The sequence below is a fragment of the Pseudochaenichthys georgianus genome, unplaced genomic scaffold (genome assembly GCF_902827115.2).
Source record: "Pseudochaenichthys georgianus unplaced genomic scaffold, fPseGeo1.2 scaffold_151_arrow_ctg1, whole genome shotgun sequence".
NCBI lineage: Eukaryota > Metazoa > Chordata > Actinopteri > Perciformes > Channichthyidae > Pseudochaenichthys > Pseudochaenichthys georgianus.
In genome coordinates this window covers 248,602-267,832 of record NW_027262359.1, presented here as the reverse complement: position 1 = coordinate 267,832, position 19,231 = coordinate 248,602, and the positions used below count along the sequence as shown (strand labels likewise).

Genomic DNA, 19,231 nt, shown 5'->3' with positions numbered 1-19,231 from the left:
AATTATTTCCCCCCCACTCGATTTGTTCTAAAGCCGAGCCTGATGGGCTCGGCTTGTGCACAGCTCTCAGGCTGGTTGAACAGCCTGACCAGCTAAATTGGTCTAAGCTGGTTTTTTCAGCAGGGAAGTCCTCCTCAATCTGCTCCATCGAACTTTTCTGCTCCTTTTTTCTTAAATCCAGTCCACTCAGCCTGTGTCCCCCTGCAATCCAAAAAGTTTTCAAGCATGTTGAGCTAAAAATAATCTCTGCTGTCACTAACAGTGGCAGAGCCTCACAATCCCTCACTGAAGGTAAAAGTCCCTGAGTAAACACACAAGTTACAGGAGGGTCCACGGTTTAGCATTTGCGCAGTTAGCATGTTAGCCAGATCCAAATTGCACCTGTAGGTCTGTTTCATTTAGGTCACTGAGCATGTTAGCATGTTAGCTGGGTGATGCATAACAATATGTGATTTAGGCAGGTGCAACCTTTATTTATTGGAATTATCTATTATTTATACTTTCAATGTTACTACAACCCAGTAAGTATACAATTCTGTGCAATTGTTTACTTATAATTACTAACTATGAGCAGCAGGCCAGGTGAAGGACCTTCATGAGTCATTGTTAAGCTCCTCGTAAAGAGACACAAAGACTTGAACCCGCTATGCAAGAACACTGGGACGGAGACTTAGGTGAAGTGTCAAAAAGACTGGATTTAATAAGTCCACAAAAACCCAGGCAGGGGACAAAGCAAACTCTGAACAGAGTGGGGAGAACGTGGAGCAGGGCTGAGACGGAGGTTGGGCTGGACGTGGCAGGCAGGACGGAATCGAATGTGGAGTTTCTGGAACAGGCAAAAAACAGAACAGGATAAGCATACGAAAAAATCCAACAGGAAGAGTATACAAAAGGACTAGAAAGTCTAGTCAGCCGGAACTGGAGTTTACCACTGTGAGTATACAAAGAACTGGCGAAGTCTGATGATCGAACCGGAGTTTTAAGCAGCAGCAGGTGAGTAGTGGTAATCAGTAATGATGAGAAACCAACACATTCGCACTCCCTAAGCGTCCAGGAGCGACGTTTGGTCAGTGTCCGTGGCGTCCAGTTGTGACGCTCCTAGGCTCCTTCAGCGTCATAAAGGGACGCAAATAGCTTTCAACTGATTGCAATGTATTCCCATCTGCGGCGGGATTTGACGCTCATGGAAGCACGGCATTCGTTTGTGTCGGCTGCCCTTAAAGGCAATGTGAGCGTCCATTGCATTGGATAACGGAGAATTGTACACCCGGAAGTAAGTATTCCTCTTACTGTCGATTGATTTTACAGTGATATCTGCACTACTCATCGACTAAAAAACACCAGATTATCCTTGTTAATTACACAACATTGATTGGTTTAAATTGTGTACAATGCTTTTGTATTTTTCCCCTTCGATTCAGAGAAACAAATATTTTTTCGGAGTAAAGGATGGCAGAAGACACTACACTACCCAGAATCCCCAGCTATCGTTTGGACTACACCATGTGCAACATGTTCTCTATCTATGGCAACATGTTCTCTATCTATGGCACGTCTCTACTGGGAGTTGTAGTTTTAAAAGACGTTTTCGTATTTCCCATAATAAGAAGTTGCCAGTATTAAACTGTGTCCATCCCTGAAGGTTTAGGGGACAGGAAACACTCAAATTTAAAACATATAATTAATAAATGGGTGAAAATTGCTTGTGCCCATAATGGGCAGCATTAATATATATACACACATGCCAGCTAAGGTCAGAAGAGCTTTATTTAACAGCTGGTCTTATGTTTGTTACCCCTGTTGTTAATTGATTACATGACATTACATTACATTAATTGATAAGCCTGAAATATGCACTTGTCAAGGTTCAGAGGCAAATTTTGCAAATATGGCAGTAGCCATCGATCAGCTTAAGATAAGATATACTTTATTGCTCCCAAGTTGGAACATTTGCGTTACATCAGCATGTGTAACAGTTGTAAATATGCAGTTGTGTTTATTTTTAAATCATTTAGTATAATCACAGAAATTCTGTGTTTTATATTTAACAATTCTGTGTTCTTTATTTATTGATTGTTCAATACCTGACAAGGCCGGAGAATAAATATCTACATACATCTTATAAGAGTTTAAGACCTTATCGCAACTTCGAGTTCTAACCGGTTACATTGGCGACACATTTTACCTCACATTTACTATATTGATTGTAAGATAGCACAACTAAACAGAGTGCAGACAGACTACTGAAGCCTCCTCTCCACATTCAAGATATAGTTTGGCTTAGACCCCGGCCCCACGAGGTAATACAGTAAAACGCATATGCAAAAAATTCTTCCGTTCACACGCATTCGATTCATTAACGTGTCTGTTCACACTCGACCGCAGGAAACGCTGGGAACGCTGTAGTACATATGCCAGGCCTGTAAGTGGCGCTGCTGCCGCCACAAAATACACCAAAAGCAGTGAAGAAAACCCCGGAGCATGGTTGTCATGGTTGCCCTTCTGTTTATTCTCCGCGGTGGACGGTGTGTTTTCCTGCTGTATATCTCTCAGGTAGTCCACCAGCAGATAAACTAACCCAGTCTCACAAAAAAACGTGTAATAACTACGTTGGTCCACAGCGTAGGACGTAGTATTTCTACAAAAATGCCTCTGAAATTGTAAGATCCCTACGTTTTTTTTCACCATTCATTCCAATGGCTGGCGTCTATGTCACGTGATCTTCACATTTCTCCCTGCAGAAAAAAAAAACATGGCCGAACTTCGTTTTATTCTCGGTTATTAAAAATGCCTATTTAAAGTTACTTTGGCCATTAAAATGCGTTTTGATGTCATTTGATGCGAGAAATATGAGTTGTTATTTCAGATTACTGTATGTGTGCAGTGGATGTACATGATCTTTAGTTTGCTAGTTATTACGAAGATTACTTCAGGAAATGGTGTCTATACAACGTTTTCATTGTTACCAAGGTGGTTGCTAGGGACGCTGCTATCGATATTATTTCTGTTATGTTGTGTAACTGTTTAATGGTGTTATCTTTATTGCTACCTCCTTCCCCGTCAAAGTATAGTGTTGGTCCACAGCGCAAACATATTAGTTTAACAAAATCCGCATCTAAAATGGTGCAGAAACGTTATTTTCCCCTGTGCAATTCCAGTCTCACATCTCACATCACATCGTCATTAACAAATACCGGAAACAGACCGAAAACACTTTATTCCGAGTGTGCTTGCTTTTCTCTTTGAAAGTCATCACATAACGGCATTGTAATACACGGTTCGGCTGCATTAAATGTTACATATCTGCCGTAGTTCTGTATTTATAGAGCCCTGAGGAGAAGACTTCTAGACAAACATGAGGAACTGCCGACAACACTGGAAATGTGACATGGATCATAAATATATCAACAATTAAACAACATCTTACATTTCTTTTCACACAATACGTCTCCTTGCAGTATCAACACTAATTCGGCTGACTTTTACATTTGATCCAATTGGTAGATAGGCTGTATTTACACCATAAAGGTGCACAGCTGATATAAAGGGACACCTAGTGGTTAAAGCATGTTATTAAATTTCATTATTTGTATTATTAGATATTAATTGGATCCCTATAAAGTATATTCATTACTCATTATTCTCTACTAATAGTTAATTAAAGACTGTATATAATGACTATTTTGCACATCCCTTTCAAGATTTCAAGATTTTCTAAACTTTATTGACATATCATATAGGCCTACACAACCACAATAAATAAATAAAGAACACAGAATTGTTCAATATAAAACACAGAATTTGTGTGATTATACTAAATGATTTACAAATAAACACCACTGCATATTTACAACTGTACACATGCTGATGTAACGCAAATGTTCCAACTTGGGATCAATAAAGTATATCTTATCTTAAGATGATCGATGGCTACTGCCATATTTGCACAATGTGCCTCTGAACCTTGACAAGTGCATGTTTCAGGCTTATCAATTAACAACAGGGGTCACAGACATAAGACCAGCTGTTAAATAAAGCTCTTCTGACCCTAGCTGGCATGTGGTTATATATATTAATGCTGCCCATTATGGGCACAAGCCATTTTCACCCATTTATTAATTATATGTTTTAAATTTGAGTGTTTCCTATCCCCTAAACCTCCAGGGATGTACACAGTTTAATACTGGCAACTTCTTATTATGGGAAATACGAAAACGTCTTTTAAAACTACAACTCCCAGCAGAGACGTGCCATAGATAGAGAACATGTTGCGAAACAGAATAGCCAGCATGTGTAGTTCTGGGGACGGGGTGGGGGAGGGGGGGACGCGGTGGACCGGTTCAAATCCAGTTTTGGACAGTCTGCCGTGGTTCCATCCCATTTCAAGTGCTGTTCGACGCTCTGCACACTCTCCAATCACAGAGCTTGAGGACTATCACGGGGTTTGTCAAGCGAAGCGGAGAGAATACTTACTTCCGGGTGTAAAATTGTCTAAAGCAAATGAGCTGCTCCGACCCTCGGTCCTGACGGACTCCAACTTGTGTTTATTAATCAAACAAATAAATAAACACAAGGATAATGTGTTATTGTTGAGTACATGGAGAATTGCACAGGGGAAAATAACGTATCTATTGTGGTGATTGACATTATTCACCCACGGATCTATGTGTTAGGGTATTGTTCTGCACGGACATTTTAGTGAGCCGGACTTCCTGTCTCCGCCCGTCTTCGCTTCCCGGGCATGAAGCTGTTTACATATGTTTTGAGATGCTAAATAAAAGTCTAGCTTGTACCTTTGATACCCCGCCTTCGACTCCCATCTCTCGGCACCACACTATGCCACAATTTTAGATGCGGATTTTGTTAAACTAATACGTTTGCACTGTGGACCAACACTATACATTGACGGGGAAGGGAGTAGCAATAAAGTTAACACCATTTTACACAACATAACAGAAATAATATCGATAGCAGCGTCCCTAGCAACCACCTTGGTAACAATGAAAACGTTGTATAGACACAATTTCTTGAAGTAATCTTCGTAATAACTAGCAAACTAAAGATCATGTACATCCACTGCACACATAATCTGAAATAACAACTCATATTTCTCGCATCAAATGACATCAAAAGGCATTTGAATCGCCAAACTAACCTTAAAATAGGCATTTTACACCGAGGTCGGCCATGTTTTTTTTTTCTGCAGGGTGAAATGTGAAGATCACGTGACATAGACGCCAGCCATTGGAATGAATGGTGAAAAAAAACGTAGGCATCTTACAATTTCAGAGGCCTTTTTGTAGAAATACTACTTTTGGAAAATGCCGTTTAATACTTTTTAATAGCCTTAATTTTCGCTAAATTGATTTATCAACTTTTAATACTTTTTAAGACCCCGCGGACACCCTGTATGAGAATGTCTTCTCTGGCAGTTGTTGTTGACTGTATGCTTTTTAATAAGGACAATGAATCTGTGCATATCACCACCCTCTCTTGTCTGACCTCTCCAACCCACTGCAATCCTATTATTACTGCAGCATTTCTGCTGTGTACACTGATAGTTGATCTGACGCTCTTTTGGAGATCGATATTGTAAAGTCTGGGATGTATATACCAACTCCAACACACTCTTTTTGTCTGTATGGTTGCTGCCCCATAGACGGTTGTGTGCATGCATGTATGAGCAGCATTAAAACTGGATTGGATACATAAGCTGGACACTGGAACATTTAAACTGCGGAATCGTACTCTGAGTGAAACTGGACAATATAAGAAACATATTGCATTGGATTAAGGATCGTTTTCACCGGACAAACAATTGGATTACTTCACAACCGACACCTCGGATCAGCTGGACAACACGCCACAATCAGCTGGAGATTGTCACCACCTGCGCTCATCAAGAGGCGAAAGGAGAGGCCGAGAGCCAAGGCTGGGAAAGTGGCCGGGTATGACCAGCATTACAACTGGATTGTAGGGAATCATTCTGTAAACTTTCATTGTTATGCGGATGATACTCAACTATATTTATCAATCAAGCCTGATGAAATTAATCATCTAAATAAAATTCAAGACTGCCTTAAGGAATTAAAAACGTGGATGACCTTAAACTTTTTGATGTTAAACACGACCAAAACTGAAGTTATTGTACTTGGCCCGAAGAATCTACGAAACAAATTATCTAAAGATATACTAACTATGGATGGCATTAATTTGGCCTCCAGTGAGACTGTAAGGAATCTTGGTGTTATATTTGATCAGGATGTATCCTTTAACGCCCACATAAAATCAATTTCAAGGACCGCCTACTTCCATCTACGTAACATTGCAAAAATCAGGCATATCTTGCCTCAAAACGATGCAGAGAAACTAGTCCATGCATTTGTTACTTCTAGGCTGGATTATTGTAACTCCTTATTATCAGGGAGTACCAAGAAGTCAGTCAAGTCGCTTCAGCTGATTCAAAATGCTGCAGCTCGTGTACTAACCAGAGTTAGGAAAAGGGACCACATTACTCCTGTTCTGGCTGCCTTACACTGGCTCCCTATAGAACACAGGATAGAATTTAAAATTCTTCTTCTCGCCTACAAAGCCCTTAATGGGCAGGCGCCATCTTACCTTAAAGAACTCATTATACCCTACTGTCCTACTAGGGCATTGCAAGAATGCAGGGTTGTTGGTTGTTCCTAGAATCTCTAAAAGTACAATGGGAGCCAGAGCCTTTTCTTATCAAGCTCCACATTTGTGGAATCAGCTTCCAGTTTGTGTTCGGGCGGCAGACACCCTATCCGTTTTTAAGAGTGCGCTTAAGACCTTCCTTTTTGATAAAGCTTATAGTTAGGGCTGATTAGATTCAGCCCCTAGTTTTGCTGATATAGGCTTAGTTTGTCGGGGGACATCTTACTTCTTCCTTCTCTCTGTCTATACCTGTGTACTCTCATGTTCCGATTAACCCAGCTTCCCTACATTTCTTTCTTTTTGGTGTCTATATACGCCGGGATCCGGAGTCATGGATGATCCTGCGGTCCTGTGTCCTGGATCGCGAGTCGTGGCTGTGGTCCTGGATCATCGGTCCTGGATGGATATCCTCGTGGATTCATCTTCCTATTATACACACACATGCATTTCCAAACATTTGGACTACCTATGTTGTAAATGTATTATCTTTTCAATTTACACACGGCATCTATTGCACGTCTGTCCGTCCTGGGAGAGGGATCCCTCCTCTGTTGCTCTCCCTGAGGTTTCTCCCATTTTCCCCTTTAAACTGTGGGTTTTCTTCGGAAGTTTTTCCTTGTACGATGTGAGGGTCTAAGGACAGAGGGTGTCGTATTGTCATACTGATATTCTGTACACACTGTGAAGACCACTGAGACAAATGTAACATTTGTGATATTGGGCTATATAAATGATTGATTGATTGATTGATTGATTGATTGATTGATTGATTGATTGATTGATTGTATATTGGATACATAAACTGTATTGGACAATGGCTTGGATTTAATGCTGCAATAATGTCAGCTGTTTGAAACAGACGGACAGCCAGAAAACGAAACTTAAGGAACAGTGAACATTATGCCTGTCAATTCTGACGTTACGTCAACAGATGGCGCTGTTGGGATGGGATCTGTAATGGGAAAAAAAGGATTACCCAACACAAGGCCAATAGATGGGAATTGTTTATTGTAAACTGAAAAAACAAAATATGCTTAAATGCGGCTCCTACACTCTTAAAACCACTATGGTTTTTCTCCTGAGTGAACACGAAGATGTCTTTTGAGACCACTTGATTTAGTGAACGTTTTCCCACATTCTTCACACCAGTACGGTTTTTCTCCTGAGTGAACACGAAGATGTCTGTTGAGACCACTTGATGTAGTGAAAGTTTTCCCACACTCTTCACAGCTGTAAGGTTTTTCTCCTGTGTGAACACGTTGATGTGATTTGAGAGCACTTGATTGAGTGAAATTTGTCCCACACTCCTCACAGCTGTAAGGTTTTTCTCCTGTGTGAACACGTTGATGTGATTTGAGATGACTTGATGTAGTGAAAGTTGTCCCACACTCTTCACAGCTGTGCGGTTTTTCTCCCATGTGAATATGCAGGTGGCGCTTTAAATTTCCAGATGCTGTAAAGGATTTGTCACATTGCTGACAGCTGTGACGTCTCTCTCTTCCTTTCGGTTTCTAGAACAGACGACAGAGAAAGAGAGAAAGTCAATCTAAAAAGCATAAATACACAAGTTAACACAATAAAAACTCACTTAATATAAACCTTGAGTCAAAGGTCCCATGTCATGCTTTTCCGGTTACTACCCGTCCCCTTGTGTGTTATGAAGGTTTTTATGCATGTAAACGGTGTGCAGAGTCAAACCCCTCAAAGTACACCCTGTAGCGAGTAAAACTCTAACACAGAAAATACCTCCCCAAAACGACTCGTTGGTGAAACGTCATTGTCCATTTGATTGTTCCGGGTACGAGATTACATAAACATGTACCCGGAACGAAATGGACCAATCCGTGGAGCCGTTACGTTATGTTCGCAATCAGTGGACTTCCTCACACACACACACACTCAGTGCAAGCAGATCTGCTGATTTCTCCTCCCTGGCTGCAGGCTGATAACAGACAGTTGGGATCGCGGAAAAATTCTCTCTGCAGACCCATTCTCACAGCGTTTATCAACCTTTTTCTTACTCAATATCAAGCCACACTTATTGTTTTTACTTCGGCTGTGAGTTTGTGTGTGCTCAGGCTGTGTATTGTTAAACAAGGAAACGACACCTCCACGGAGCTCAGCGCGATTCACAACGTCCCGACCAATCAGAGCACACTGTGCCGGCGGGTGGGGGCTGGAGCTATTGGAGCAGCAACCCTAGCCGTTAAAGGCAGAGAGTGAAATTCAGTGAATACACGTAGTTTACAGAGATGCTGTTTGAGAAACCAATGTGAGTTTGGAAAATTGCACAATAAATCTATTCTAGTAGACCTCAACAATGGAATTATGATCAGTGGAAATGGCCATGACATGTGTCCTTTAACAAAATACTACTTATCAACTGTTTGTGTTTAGTATATTTGTACAATCCCAAAAAACTATTTTCAATCTTCTCCACCCTCTTGGACCCCCCCAAAGCCCCTTCCCCCTCCTCCCTTCTGTCAAGCAACTTTTTTAAGCACTTTGAAAAAAAAGTTGATGATATTCGCTCTTCTTTTTCTGACTCACCTTTACTCACCGCTGGGTCACCAGACCCTCCTTTCACCCACACACTAACCTCCTCCTCCCCTCTCTCTCCAAGTGAGGTTCTTACCCTCATTACCTCTGCCCGCCCCGCTACCACCTGTCCTCTGGACCCTATCCCTTCAAACCTCCTTCAGACTATCGCTCCTGATATTCTACCGTTTCTCACCCATTTCATCAACACTTCTCTAACTTCTGGTCACTTTCCAAACAGTCTCAAGGAGGCAAGAGTAAACCCTCTCCTAAAGAAACCCACTCTCAACCCGTCTGATGTTATAAACTACAGGCCTGTCTCTCTCCTCCCGTTCCTGTCTAAAACACTTGAACGCCGTTGAGAACTTCATAGTATGAAGTAAATACTTAAAACGACAGTTAATTATAAATCATATATGATCAATCATATTCTTGTATGAACCCATAATGAGAATGCTTCTTGATGGTTTTTGAATATGTATGTATGCTTACAATTTTAGTTGGTGCTGTTTGATAACTTTGCGTTTTAAAAACAGGGTGTTGACAGCTTCATAGTATGTTGAATACTTAAAACGAAAGTTAGTTATAATTAAATATAATCAATTATATTCTTGTATAACCCACAATGAAAATGCTTCATATTTTAGGTTTTTCTATATTTACAGCATAAACAAAACAAAGTGGTTTGTTAAGTTGAGTGTAAGGCCTATGATTTATGCCCTGCTCTCTGATAAGAGAGTGGGCAGGTTCTTCTCTCTCCTCTCACTGCAGGGAGGGGGGCTCCAGACTTAAGCAGAAACACATGGAGACCTCAAAAAGGTGGTTATGTCATAGTCATAGAATATGTCCAGTCATGTTTTGTTTTACACAAACTTGGGAAGGTGTGTCTTATGCCAGAGCCAATAGAATATGTTGGTTGGGTATAGAGGAGGTGTTTGTGGGTTTTCTATCCGGTTTTTTGAGCATAAAAAGACTGGCTTTTTTGGATTTCGTCGGGGAGAGGGGGGGAAACCCCTGGTATACTCTCTCCTGGTAGGCTCTGTCTTTCAGAGCTGGGTTAATAGCTCTCGGTAAGGTTCTCTCAAACTGGGTGAATATCTCTTGCATTTCTTGGTTGGAATGATGAGGGAATTGCTTTGAATGAGGGAATTGCTTTGAATGCTGAGTGAATTGATTTGAATGCTGCATGGAATGATTTTATGGAAGAGGATTTTGATGGAAAATCCCTCCGAATCATTGCGGGATTTTGATGGTTTAGTGACACCTGCCCACGTGAGGAAAATCCCTCCGAATCATTGCGGGATTTTGATGGTTTAGTGACACCTGCCCACGTGAGGAAAATCCCTCCGAATCATTGCGGGATTTTGATGGTTTAGTGACACCTGCCCACGTGAGGAAAATCCCTCCGAATCATTGCGGGATTTTGATGGGTTTTTATTATCACCAGTCTTTGTATGAGAGAATGTCACAACTGAATTGTCCAGGTAAAGGGAAACATTTTGGTAATAAATGTAAGACTGTGAATTAAAGTTTCATATGTGAACATGATCACAGCATCATTTTTGTGTGTTGTTTAGTATAATTATAATGTTGTAAAGAGAGAAGGAAAAAACCCTGTATTAGTTTGGACCTATTTTTCTTCAAATAAACTGATCCCACCTTTTGGACTGGGACAACTTAAAGGACACCTGTGCTCTCCTCTCCTGCTTCAAAGGTAAGATTGCACCCTGCCACACACACATGTTTAGGTAGGAACACACCCCATTTACTGATACCAAAATCCTTCGGGATCGCTTAAACAGATTAAAAAGAGTTGTCTGAATTGAAACAGCAGTTAATTGAACCTGGTTCTTCGGGGAGTTAATAGAGGTGAGATCTTGCTGACGTTTGGTGGATCTGAGCCAAGCAGTAAACTTACATAGACTCAGTAACTTCGGTCGGGTCAATTAGTGAGGTCAGAGTAATTTACCGGAATAAATTAATCGGGGCCTCGCCTCATACTCTAAACAACGCGCTGTCTTTAAACAACTCTCCTGTTATCTCCATCAGAACAACCTTCTGGATCCGCACCAGTCTGGTTTCAAGGCAGGTCACTCCACAGAAACTGCCCTCCTTGCTGTCTCTGAGGAACTGCACATGGCTAAAAGCAGCCTCCCTCTCCTCTGTCATCATCCTTTTGGATCTGTCTGTTGCATTCGACACGGTGAACCATCAGATCCTCCTTCTGTCTCTGAGGAACTGCACATGGCTAAAAGCAGCCTCCCTCTCCTCTGTCATCATCCTTTTGGATCTGTCTGTTGCATTCGACACGGTGAATCATCAGATCCTCCTTCGCACTCTCCAAGAACTTGGAGTTTCAGGCTCTGCACTTTCCCTCATCACCTCATACCTCAAAGACCGCACCTACAGGGTTACTTGGAGAGGGTCTGAGTCCGACCCTTGTCAATTAACTACAGGGGTCCCTCAGGGCTCTGTTCTTGGTCCCCTCCTCTTCTCCTTGTACACAAACTCGCTCGGATCAGTCATTAGCCCGCATGGTTTTTCATACCACTGCTACGCTGACGACACCCAATTAATTCTGTGCTTTCCCCGCTCAGAGACCCAGGTCGTCGCACGCATCTCTGCTTGTCTAGCTGACATCTCTCAGTGGATGTCTGCTCACCACCTCAAGCTCAACCTTGACAAGACTGAACTGCTTTTCCTTCCGGGAAAAGATTGTCCCACTCTTGACCTGACAATCAACATCGGCACCTCTGTTGTTTCCCAGACTCAGACTGCAAGGAATCTGGGTGTGACCCTAGATAACAAACTGTCCTTCACGGCAAACATCGCTGCTACAACCCGCTGCTGCAGATACACGCTTTACAACATCAGGAGGATACGTCCCCAGCTGACCCAGAAAGCGACGCAGGTTCTGGTCCAGGCTCTCCTCATCTCACGCCTAGACTACTGCAACTCCCTCCTGGCTGGTCCACCTGCATGTGCCATCCGACCTCTGCAGCTCATCCAGAATGCAGCGGCTCGTCTGGTCTTCAACCTTCCTAAATGTTCCCACACCACGCCGCTCATCTGCTCCCTCCACTGGCTTCCGGTAACTTCTAGAATCCACTTCAAGACAATGGTACTTGCATACCATGCTGCGAATGGATCTGGCCCTTCCTACATCCAGGACATGGTTAAACCGTACACCCCAGCATGTGCACTTCCCTCTGCATCAACCAAACAGCTCGCTGCACCCTCGCTGCGAGGGGGACCCAAGTTCCCATCAGCAGAAACACGTGGGTTTGCTATCCTGGCTCCAAAATGGTGGAATGAGCTCCCCATTGACAACAGGACAGCAGAAAGCTTACACACCTTCCGGCGCAGACTGAAAACTCTCTTTCGACTCCACTTCGAGCGATAGAACTATTAACAAAGCACTTATATACTAATAAAGGACTGGCTTACCTAAAGCCAGTTGAGTAGCACTTGAAATGTTTTTGCTCTATGAAACCTGATGTACTTATATGATTCTGTTTTCTTCAAGTTTGTATTTTGTTGGTCGAACGCACTTATTGTAAGTTGCTTTGGATAAAAGCGTTAGCTAAATGCAATGTAATGTATTATATTTGATACAGTAATACAGCAATATTCTAACCACAGTATATACCAGAGGTGGGGGACTCGAGTCACATGACTTGACTCGAGTCACATGAATTGACTCGCATATTTTTTTACTTGAGACTTGCTTGACTAACATTGATAAAAGACTCGACTTGACTTTGACTTGGTATTCATGACTTGAGATTTAGGCTTGAGACAGATGACACGAAAGGACTTTACTTTTTAAAATAAAATATTTGCATTTGTATTGTACGAAGCCCCTAGAGGGCAATGAAAGAAAAAAAGAGAGAAAGTCTCTTCTCGTTCGCAGGAGAAAGTAGGAAGTGGAGCGCACAGGAGACAGCCGTTTCATTGCAGACTGTTATGTTTATGTGGGGAAATACATACATTATTTGAGATAGATTTCAAACTCGGACTTCATTTTAGGGACATTTCAGCCAGGGGTCTAGAGTTATTTGTTCAAGCACCGGATCGGCAAAACAGGAGAGTCTGTGAACCAGTCTGCCTTGACCTATGTATTCATGTCTGTGACTCTCACAGTATCTGCTGCCCACAGCTGCTTTATAGACTTCATACACTTCATGAAATCTCTGCAGCACCAGGAGGCAGGAACGTGTAACATTACTATAAGTTATAAAAACCAGGAAAATAGCTTTCAAAAACAAAGACTATGGAGCACTTGAACAGACAGAGAAAGAACTGAAAGTCAAATTGAGGGAAACAAAAGTGGCACACATGCGGCTTTCACACCAGCACTTTTCAGTTTCTAGCTCCGAGCGGGAGCTTTTCTGGTTCAGCTCCGGTTTCCCTTTTCAGCTCCCGCTCTGTTCACACCGCCCACTGGCGCCCCAGAGCTGCCCCTGCTGCGTCATGACGTCACCGTTTACATCGCTGATTTGCTCCCCAACGGCAGCCATTACGGCGCTCACAACAACAACGGGGAACTGCGTCGGGTCGATGATCGTGTTGCTTTTAATCACACAAAGCCAGAATAAATTGAATAACGACTTCTCCAACCTTATACTTTGCTCCAGAGTGCCGTGGTTCATTGTTTATTAATGTGTTTCTGCAGCATTTACCGACCGCTGCAGTATTGGCCGCTCTTCCACGGGAGTTTATTCTCCCGTTAGCTCCCGGTTAGCTCACACTGCAGCGGCCGCTCTAAAGTATTCACTGTCCGACTCACACAAGCAGCTGATGCATATCCCCAGTTCCCCTTAGCCTAAGTGAATGTGTGTCAGAATTGACACTGTTTGGTATCACAACGCTGTTATGTTGTTTTTCTATGAGACTGGGTTGGTACTTCTCTTCCAATACTATTGCAATATTGCCTCCAAAAAGTGCGTTTTTGCGTTCTTATTGTTCTCCTCACTATAGCCTGGGCCCTTTTACCCTGATTCAAAGCTTCCTGAGAATAGAGTTGTTTGAGTTGCCTGAATGCTTTATTCCTGTCTTTAATGGATTTACTACATTCACCATTCCACCAGGGTACACTCTTGGTGCGCCTAACTCCTGCACTTTCCGGAATTGCGTCTTTAGCTGAATGAATGATAACCATAACCAGCTCATCATTGCATTTATTTATATCATCATTTTCCTCTTGAAGTGTTTTACATCTATTCGTACTTACAACTTGGAAGGCATCCCAATTAGCCTTTCCCAGTTTCCATCGAGGAATTTTCTGACATTTAAAACATCTTAGCGGTGGTGGAACATACGGTCTCACATCATAACACATCCAATAAGTATCTTTTCCGGAAGCCTTTTTTCATCAAAGGTGATCAGAACCGAAAGACTATCTTCTTTAATCCCATTGCGGTTTGCTTTCATGCGTTTGACATCACTTATGTTTGCATTTGTTATATTCCCTTTCACATCATCAGCTGATATTCTGACGGGGATTCCTGTCACAACTCCCCTGACTAGCTTTCTGCCACTGAACAGTGAACACTCCACTTTCTTAGCCTCCACGGCACTCGTCTGTATTGCTCTCCCCTGTTGCTCCCTATCCCTACATTTGATCAACATTGATCCATTCCTCAATACTTTAGCACTCGTTACCTCCCCGATGTCTTTACTGATGGGTTTAGTTAACCGTATAGGGTTCCACACGCCGAACGAAGCTCCCTCTTGCGCAAGTTTCACAACCAACTCCTGTTGCCTATTTCCGACTACTCTTTATCTCATCCAAATTAGTATTTCCTCCCTTTTTACGTTTATTTCTCCTCACTATATCCCATTTTCCATTTTCACAACTCCCGCCTGCTGCGTTCATGGCCGTGTCTCAAGTACGCAGCCTACGCGGTCCACGGGGGACCCAGCACACGTAGACCGGGTAGGCTGGACCCAGCGGCCTACGAAATGAGACGGTCTAGCCTACGGAGCGCTTCCTATTTACGTCACGTGATACGCGCTGTTTGGTTGCGCTGCTCCACCAGCCTGCTAGCAAATTAGCTGAAAAGGATCCAGAAACTTTACTTTTACATTTTTTGGAGATCACCATCGGCGAAGAAAGATAAAGAGAACCATGGCCAGGTAAATAAGATGAAGCTGTTCCTTTAGCCCCCAGTAATGTTACATTTGTAAGTTAAGAAGTAAATTATATATAGCTGATGTAATTTAATCATATTATTTCATATCTAAAATAAGTCTTAATTTTTCTACTGTATATTGTTGTCTCTGCGCACACACACACACACACACACACACACACACACACACACACACACACACACACACACACACACACACACACACACACACACACACACACACACACACACACACACACACACACACACACACACACACACACACACACACACACACACACACACACACACACACACACACACACACACACACACACACACTGAACTGCCCAATTATTCCCCCTATTTTCTGTTTTATGATTTCAGAGCTCCACTCTCCATTGTTGTTAATGTTGTTAACACACACACACACCGTGTACCCGCGACTGTTACAATGAAGGCTCGATAATCAGCTCACGGCATATAGGTGTAAGCAGTGCTATTTTTACAAGTGAAGAGTGGACCTCACCTCCTCTAGGAGGGTCCTCACCTACTCTAGTGGGGTCATGGGAAGATTTTTTTTTAAATATTGAAGTTAAAATCATCAATCTGGTGCACTTTGAGAGCCAAAATGAAGAGATCTATGGATATACAGTATCTCTCAACATACATATGAAACAGAACTGTAAACAGATTTTCTATTTCTTTATAGATATTTTACAAATCACTCCCCTTTTAAAACAAACCATTTGAGACCCACTGAGATAAGTAATCAATAATTTTTCTGATTTTATTTAATAAAAATAATAATAATGTTCGGGGGAAAAAAAACAAAACATATTTCTTGGGGGTGCTTTGGCAATCCTGGGGGATGCTGCACCGTGCTCTGATGCTGTTGCTTTGCTTTATGAACGTGGACAACAGAGAAACATATTCTTCATGACCAGAGTTGGAATTTAAATAAAAATGAAGGTGAAACTTCTGCTCGTCACCCTCTCCCTCCGGTCCACATTTATACAAATGATCCCAATACGTATGATTGTATGAACTATGAAAATATCTTAAAATCAATACAAATGTATTTTGTTACTCACCATTCAAACATCTTTTAAAAGTTGAACAAACCCCACACAGCTCAGTAAAGACGGTGAAATGTTGACTTTATTTGATCATTTCAGTAAAAACTAACGTTCATATTTCTCTTTTTGATTATAATACTGATGAACGTTCAAAACAAAGCACTTTGGCAACTTACCACATACGTTTTAAAATGCTTAATAAGCACCGTAACTTACATGATATAATTTATCGGTCATAATCGGTTGTTTCCGTGAACGGCCGACTGTTGAGTGACTGCAAATGCTGCGGCTGCAATGCATTGTGGGGCAGCATTTTCTCCTCTCCTTTCGGTAAGGGAGGTCCAGTGGTTCCTAAGCTAAAGGAGGTTATAAAGGAAGTTTGAAACCTCCTTTCCTTTCATTTAGAGAATTGGAACGGCACTTATCATGGCTGCCACTGAGGGACTTCCGGGTCATTTCAGTTGGTTAGGAAGGTTCCTAAGAGAAATGGACTATTGGAACGCAACCATGGGATGTGTCTCAATTCAGGGGTTGCATCCTTCGAAGGGTGCATTCGTAGACCGCACACCGAAAGAAGGCTGTCCCAATTGAAAAAAAAGACGAGACGACTCCGAATGCGTCCCACGAATGCAGCCTACTTTCCCCCAATTTGAAGGATACATCTGATGTATACTCCATGGCCTACCATATCCCAGGGTGCAATGCGCGCAGGGAAGAGGGAGTTTTTTTCAAATGAAATGGCTTCCGGTCTTCCCAGCAGAGTGGATTTAAAAGCAGCAGCAAACGGAGGAATCACTAATAAATGTGAGTATTGGGTTTTAACTTACTTTAAATTAACTAAAGTCACACAGGTCAAACCCAAGGGGCATTAAAACGTACATTTTCGTTAAATAATACGGATACATATGTGACGCTAACTAGCTAGCTGGACGTACTGCACTGTTGTTTACACTTATTTTATATTCAATTCAGAAGTTTACTAAAGTCATACAGAGATCTTGGCTCTGTTATAGATAAGTTATACTTTATATTACATAAACAGACCAAAGTGAAAACATTTAGACCGCTATAGCCTACAGTACGGTGGGATTTATAAAATGCTACCCTGACGTGTAGCTGCTGTTAGCTTTATTTATTTTTCTGACATGCTCCAATGTTTTACTGTTTATTAAACTTTGGGACAACATTACAACCTTTGTATTCAGCTCATGCTGCTTTGAGGTAGAGCAAAAGAAAAGCCTATTTTAAATATTTCCACCAGATTTGATCATCTTTTATTTAGGTTAAAGTGTATTTAATTTATCCTAATCCCATAATAATAATAATAATAATAAGACAATCAAAAATAGACAGCAGCCTTTTGCTTGATGTTAGTTTGTGCTGTCAAAGGGTTGCACGTGTGACTGTCAGCCGCGTTTTTTCTTATTTTAATGCCATTGAACACGTCTTTTGAACAAATTGACAGCTACGGTGGTGAGACGATCTCCCTAGAAGCTCTGTAAAGGTACGTGTTGTGATGACTGTATTTGCTTCCCCTGTCGCGAGTCCGGATCACTCAGTGATGATACTATATACCTACATAATCTGTGGAGTCTCAGCTTTAATCGGATATCTTGTATGTGCAGCTACGATAAGTAATAAGGGTACTTTTATCTTGAGTTCTGTGCCAATGTCCGTTAGCATTTTTCGCTCATGGGTCATTTAGATGCTTCTTATGAGACTTGTGTTTTGTTTTGGTAAACATGGTTTGTATCGGCAGTTAGCTGAGATTATTACCGTTAATCTGGTATAACACATTAATAGTTTGTTAAATATTAAGATCCCCTGAGACACAGTATTGTGAAAAAAAAAATGTTTACATTACGTTTTTTTTACATTACGTTTTTTATGAATTGAACAACAGACAAATAATCGTTAGATTAGTCGACTAATCGATCAAATAATCGCCCGATTAATCGTTTTCGAGATAATCGTTTCCCCCCAGCACTACTGATCACATGGAGGAGAATGGGTGTTGGAGGGAGAATGTTCAATTGGGTAAGGGCCTTTTGAACAGACAGGACATTTAGAGGAAAGGCTGGAGCAGATATTTCCAGTTATTTAGAAATAGAAAATGGTATTCCCCAAGGGAGTGCAGTCAGTCCAATATTATTTAACATCATGATTAATGACATGTTGACATGCTTAGACTCATGCATCCAATGGGCTCTACAGACAGATGATGGAGCTATGTGGATGAGGGGAAGACGTGCCCCATACGTAATGGAGAAGCTAGAGCGATTACAAAAGTGGAGAGGTGGTCATATAACTGGGGATTCAAAATGTCAGAAAGCAAGTCATGCTACATGGTATTTACAAACAAACGCAAGGTTGATGGCCAACAGCTAACACTATATGATCGTCCAATGACAAAGGTGAATGAGTTCAAATACCTAGGACTGTGGTCTGATAGCAAACACACATGGGAAATGCATATTAATCAAGTGGAAACAAAATGCTAAAAAGTATTAAATGTATTGCTAGCTGTAGCTGGATGCAACTGGGGCGCAGACAAACAAGCATTAATAGACATTTACAGATCCATGATGAGGTCCACAACAGACTATGGTTGTATAGCGTATGGAGCAGCAGCAAAACATCACTTACAAATGGATAGACTGCAATATAAAGCATTGAGGTGTGTATTGGAGCGATAAGTGAACTGTTAGCTTATCGCCACAGGCCTATGCACACAATGAAACAGTGGAAACAAACATGTTTGACTTTCATTAGTGAATGAAACTGTGAGCCCTTTATAGGCTG

The 19,231-nt window shown here is 41.7% G+C and overlaps 1 protein-coding gene across 1 annotated transcript in view; it reads right to left on the bottom strand.

Annotated features, from left to right (window-relative positions):
• Nucleotides 1–19,231, bottom strand: part of LOC139433241 (zinc finger protein 479-like) — a 117,387-nt gene that overhangs the window by 92,990 nt on the left and 5,166 nt on the right. The window contains 1 exon segment of the mRNA XM_071202166.1: nucleotides 7,741–8,189. Coding sequence (XP_071058267.1) covers nucleotides 7,741–8,096 — 356 coding nt within the window. The 5' untranslated portion in view covers nucleotides 8,097–8,189.